At 34.3% G+C, this 5,359-nt stretch overlaps 2 protein-coding genes across 3 annotated transcripts in view; one reads left to right on the top strand and one right to left on the bottom strand.

Moving 5' to 3' along the window:
- Positions 1-2,925, bottom strand: part of LOC107752351 (COMM domain-containing protein 4-like) — a 9,862-nt gene extending 6,937 nt beyond the window's left edge. The window contains exons 1-5 of the mRNA XM_016568300.1: positions 2,915-2,925; positions 2,162-2,231; positions 1,998-2,063; positions 1,864-1,903; positions 563-682 (exon numbers count right to left, since the gene is read on the bottom strand). Coding sequence (XP_016423786.1) covers positions 563-682; positions 1,864-1,903; positions 1,998-2,063; positions 2,162-2,231; positions 2,915-2,925 — 307 coding nt within the window. The remainder of the gene's footprint in view (positions 1-562; positions 683-1,863; positions 1,904-1,997; positions 2,064-2,161; positions 2,232-2,914) is intronic.
- LOC107752309 (semaphorin-7A-like) overlaps positions 2,872-5,359 on the top strand; it is an 11,945-nt gene continuing 9,457 nt past the window's right edge. The window contains exons 1-4 of one of the 2 annotated variants that reach the window (XM_016568255.1): positions 2,872-3,094; positions 3,292-3,401; positions 4,564-4,599; positions 4,701-4,796. In XM_016568255.1, coding sequence (XP_016423741.1) covers positions 2,962-3,094; positions 3,292-3,401; positions 4,564-4,599; positions 4,701-4,796 — 375 coding nt within the window. In that variant the 5' untranslated portion in view covers positions 2,872-2,961. Of the gene's footprint in view, positions 3,095-3,291; positions 3,426-4,563; positions 4,600-4,700; positions 4,797-5,359 lie in introns of both variants that reach the window. The other variant, XM_016568254.1, reaches the window with a different exon arrangement.

The following is a 5,359-nucleotide window of genomic DNA, read 5'->3' as shown; positions in this document are numbered from 1 at the left end:
GTGACTGCATGTAGTTTTTTCTTGAGGAGTGGCTTTTTTCTTACAACCCTCCCATACAAGCCCAATTTGTGGAGAATTTGTGATATTGTTGTCAGATGCACACAATGACCACTCTTTGTCATAAATTCCTGCAGCTGCTTCAGAGTTACTGTAACTTGGTCGCCTCTCTTTCATCAGTTTGGAGTGATGTCCTGATCAGGGAGGGTCTGTGTTGTACCAAATACCTTCCACTTCTTAATAATAGACTTCACTGTGCTTCTAGGCATTTATAAAGCCTTTGAAAGTTTTTTTTATATCCATCTCCTGACTTGTGCCTGTCCACAACTTTATCCCGGAGATCTTTTGACAGTACCTTGCCACCCATAAATGTTTGTTTGCTTCAGTTGCACAGTTACCAAGGACTGAAATGCTCCAGAAAAGCTATTTTCATGCTGAGCAAATCAAAATGACCACAGCTGAAAGTCAAATGCCCTTGTGTGCCATTTTTAGGAGGAGGCTGATCCTTTTTCCAACTCAGTAATTCTGTTTTTTCTGTTCTTTTCTATACCCACTGTATTCTTACCTTTAGGGAGGCCAAGCTGCTGAAGTTCACTGGAGAGAGATTCACTGTCCACGTCATGCTTAGCAGCACTGGACAGAATGAAACTCAGCACTGCTATACCGGCTTTAATGTCTCCACTTTCTGGAAAAAAAGAAAGAAAAGAAAAACAGACAAATTAGCAAGAGATATGGCATAAAATACCAACAGATAAGACAATTATGTAAGAATGCATAAAATATCGGTACCATATCAGTTATCAGCCAAAATGAAAGAAGTTATAATAATTATCAGTAAATAATTCATTCATCTATTTTATTTATAAAGCACTTTTAAAAGGTATATAATGGATATTTAATTGTGCTGCTCATTTCCTCGATTTTTACATTTAAATTATCTTTGACATTATCTAATGTTCAACACTATTGCTTAACACTAATAATTTAAAGCTGCAGTCCATAACTTTTGGCGCTCTAGCGGTTAATAAACAGAACTGCGTGCGTCTTGCGGAAGAACATTGTAGCCGGAGCTACTTCTCTCTGTTTATGTCTATGGCGAATCACGCAGGTACTGGGCTACTCCGCAACGGTACCTACCCGAACCAGTCTAAATAGTCCGAATATAAACACTTATTATAGGTGTACCGTAGTGATTCAGGACAAGCCAAAAACACGGTTTGGAAAATGGATTCATGGTGTACTCGCTTATTATATAAATTTTGTAAATTTTGAACACAAAAAAGTTACAGACTGCAGCTTTAATAACATTGTTAAATGTGTCTTTAGCAAATCTCAAATATCCATTTTTCACAGTGTACATTTTAATGTTGTGATGCTTAAATTCACTTGTAGGCTGTTTGACTGACTGACTGATTGATTGACTGATTGATTGATTGACATCAACATCAAATAATTCATGGAAAACTCAACAATAATAAGATTTAAACTAGTCTTAACAGTTATTTTCACCAACAAACAAAATTAAAATAAGTAAATAAATTATATTTCCCCAGGAGTCATTTTCCTTTAAAATGTTCATTAATGTACTTGGAGTATAAATGTTTCCTAGTATCATTTAAAACATGACACTCTAATACAATTCTTTAGCATTAAAAACTACTCATTTTAGTTTTTATATTTGATTTAATATTCCATTATTTAATATATATTGTAGAATTTTGATATCAGCCATAACATAAAAAGATAAGCTAATCAGTACTGGCCAGAATCATATTGGGAATACCTAACTTGATTTATAGTCATTCATTTTATTTCACACTTTACAATTACTGAGATCACATGACCCAAAAACTGTTATTCACTCACCAAACTTTGCATCTGAGGTTAGTTTTGAAACTTTGTCATACTGAAAACAGATCAACAGATAATTATATATCAGTTAGAGGAATATCTATTCAGAAGACATTCTAACACAACTGCTGTCTCCAGTGCTGTCTTACATCGATGCCTTCATCGAGCAGATCTTTAATGACTTGCACGCACAGAAGTTTCATCTTGACGCTCGACTGTGAAGAACAGCAGTGAAGAAAATGACTTACTGTACGTTTTGTGCAGAGAGCATCAAGACAAACAACACAACACCTATTAAAGAAGTTAGACTTGCCATTCTAGCTAAGGTGCTCATTTCTGCAAGGACCCAGTCAGGACAGTCGAGATCTCCACAAAAGCGGAACCTCTAAAATACGGCTCTGTGTAGTTAATGCTGCTCAATGTGAAAGCACGCACGTGATGGAGATTTACCGCTGATTACAGAATGGCTTTCTGACAAGATGCGCGTTAAATATCGCATGCGATTTATCGTGCAGCCCTAGTTTTGATCAAATGCAGCCTTCAAAAGGCTAAAAGAGACTTAATTAAAATGTACAATTAAAATGTTAAAATAAACATTTAAAAATCATAATGATCTCAAACTTTTGACAAGTAGCCTACTGTGACAGTTATTGTACAGGTAAAATAACGGAAAGCCTCACATTCAAGTTACAACGGCGGTAAAGTTAGTTTGACGTTTGACATTCATTATTTTAATTCCTAGAAATTAAGCCTTGTGCAACATAAAGGGCATATATTTATGTCTATCTGAGTTCATTTGGGCTCAAAACATAAAAGCTGCAAAGAGTTTAATTGGCAAAAAACCCGAATGTCTAATGAATGTCAAACGTCAAACTAACTTTACCGCCGTCAAGTACGGAATGGTCGCGTCAAAAATAAGGTGGAAACGTCGCCTTATACATTATATTAATGTTGATTAAAAAAAATACATCAAATATTTAAAAGCATTTTTTTAAATGGCTGGGAAGACAGAAGAGGGCGGGTGAGTCTGATTTCGACTCGAGAGAGGAAGCGTTCCGAAACTGACAGAGAAGACATGAGAGCTCGTGTTTTACTCTGCGCAGATAAACTGTTATGACCATGATCCTAAAACGGCAATATTTCTCTGTCCACATCAAAAGGAATTTGGCGTATCCTTGGCTTGTTTATGGAGCGTGCTTCCATTGCGTCTTTTGCTCTTATAATCCGAGATTAACTTTAAAACAAGGTAAGTTAACGTAAAATAAACTACAACCTTCCTCTGTAATCAGACTAATTATATACACTAGTCATTTACACACTTTTTGTTTCGGAAATGCACTTATACAGTAGACTTTAATTGTTTTAAATAATCAAATGAGGCAATAACTAAACATTCTATCTTTCTAGACAACATAACTTTATCCAGTTTTGTTTTTCCCCCAGATTATGCTCCACTTTTATACAACAGAAATTACAGTCATACAGTCTTATTCCATCAGGAAGGATCAATGAGTCTGTTTGTTGGAGGAATAAATAATGTTCTACATTTTGATGTAGGTAGTCGTCAGATTGTGGAGGTAATTATTAAACTGGAACTGGTTATTAATATGTAAATGTTATGTGACATTTTACAATGCAATTATAATTACTATAGGATTTTGCCATTTTCGTTGAAATAATTTACTCAATTTTAAAATAATAAATTTATATCAAATAATTTTATTTCAAATAAACAAATAAAAGGTAGGGTGTGAACTAGTGTTGCTTTCGTCAACGAAAATTATGACTAAATATCGTCGTCAACGAACCTTTATCACGTGACGAAAACGAGACGAGACGAAAATGCTGGTCATGTGACGATGACTATAATTAAATGTATAATGCAATATCGTTGACGAATAAAAACGAGACTAAATGTGGTTTACAAAATAAAAACTATGCTAAAATGTCTCTTCATAAACACTGATTTAGAAGACGAAAACCAAACAAAGTTAAGTCTGACACAGAGAAAGGGGCCGATGGCCGGCCAGCCTGGGTTCGTCTTTATTTAAATTTATGTGTGTGTACTTCTAACATGTTTGGTTGGCTAAACTTGACTAGACTAAAAAGAGTATGAACGTGACTAAAACTAATAAAAACTAAAATGACAGTTTCACACAAAGACTAGACTAAAACTAAAATTAAAACAGGCCGCCAAAAACAACACTAGTGTGAACCACTCATAAATTGGAGAAGTAACTCAGCATTGACTAAAATTATATTCTAACCCTGCACTTTCTGACCAATTCTGTTAAGGCTTAAATTAAGATCTCTAAATTTTAGCACTGGTTGTAATTAGTAAGTCTAGCCTATGTTAAATTATAGATTTCAGTAACTGTAGGCTGTGACGCACACAGACAGTTGTGTCCATATTGAACGTGTCTGCGAATGAAAAGGTCTATTTCAGGTGTCGATGAAAGATTTATTTCCACAGACAAGTCCAATCTGTTCCTATAGTTGCAATAAATAATTAAAATGTTAATTGTGTGATTGATAAGTGATAAAAAAATTATCTCCATGGTTGCTTTATACACATTTAGGTAAATAATTGTGTACACATAGTCTTATATTTTGAATTTAAAATAACTTCTACATAAATATTGCAAAGTGTTGAGATTTTGTGACCAAGATAATAATAAAATATTTAAATTTTTATATATTTTATTTATTTTTTAGAACTTTACTCTGAATCCAAACTTAAGGTGTGGGGAGGTGAGTTTTATAATTCTTTTGAAGAAGAGAGAGAAAAAAAAGAAAGGACAAATTGAGTTTTGTATTTTGACACTCTTACTGATATTCCTCCATCTATACAGAGCCCCTGTGAAAATGTAATCACAATAATTGAGAGATTTCAAGACTACACATTTGTATGTGGAACGAATGGAGATCAGCCAAAGTGTTGGAAACTGGTAAGAAATAAAAATACATAGCAACATCTTTGGCATAGTCTGCTACATATTTAGAAACGCAGAGCTTCTTCTAAACGTTGCCTTGCGGTTTACTTTTTGTAGTAAGAGCATACTGAGAAAAAAAGTGTAGCTCTCTGTTTGAATTTTGAATTTTAACTTGCATCATGTATAATTTTGAATGACACTTTATATGTTATTTTGTGCCTGCTCGCAACGTGCCTCATTCACCAATAATTTCATAAATCACCACCAGATTCACAACAGAAGCATGCGACATTTGATACTCACACTGTAAGATAAAACTGAAAAGGTACTGGTAATTTTCTGCAATGACATTATTTGTTAAAGCGATAGTTCACCAAAAAATGAAAATTACCCCATGATTTACTCACCCTCAAGCCATCAAGACTTTCTTCTTTCAGACGAATGCAATCGGAGTTATATAAAAAAATGTCCAGGCTAATCCATGCTTTATAATGGGAGTGGATGGTAGCCCAAAGTCCAAAAAATTGCACCCATTCATTATAAAATAAATCCACACGGCTCCAGGGGGTTAATAAAGG

This window comes from Sinocyclocheilus rhinocerous, unplaced genomic scaffold (genome assembly GCF_001515625.1).
Source record: "Sinocyclocheilus rhinocerous isolate Xijiao unplaced genomic scaffold, SAMN03320098_v1.1 scaffold861, whole genome shotgun sequence".
NCBI classification, from domain to species: Eukaryota; Metazoa; Chordata; class Actinopteri; order Cypriniformes; family Cyprinidae; genus Sinocyclocheilus; species Sinocyclocheilus rhinocerous.
The sequence above is the reverse complement of the archived record's forward strand: the minus strand, read 5'-3'. Positions and strand labels throughout refer to the sequence as shown.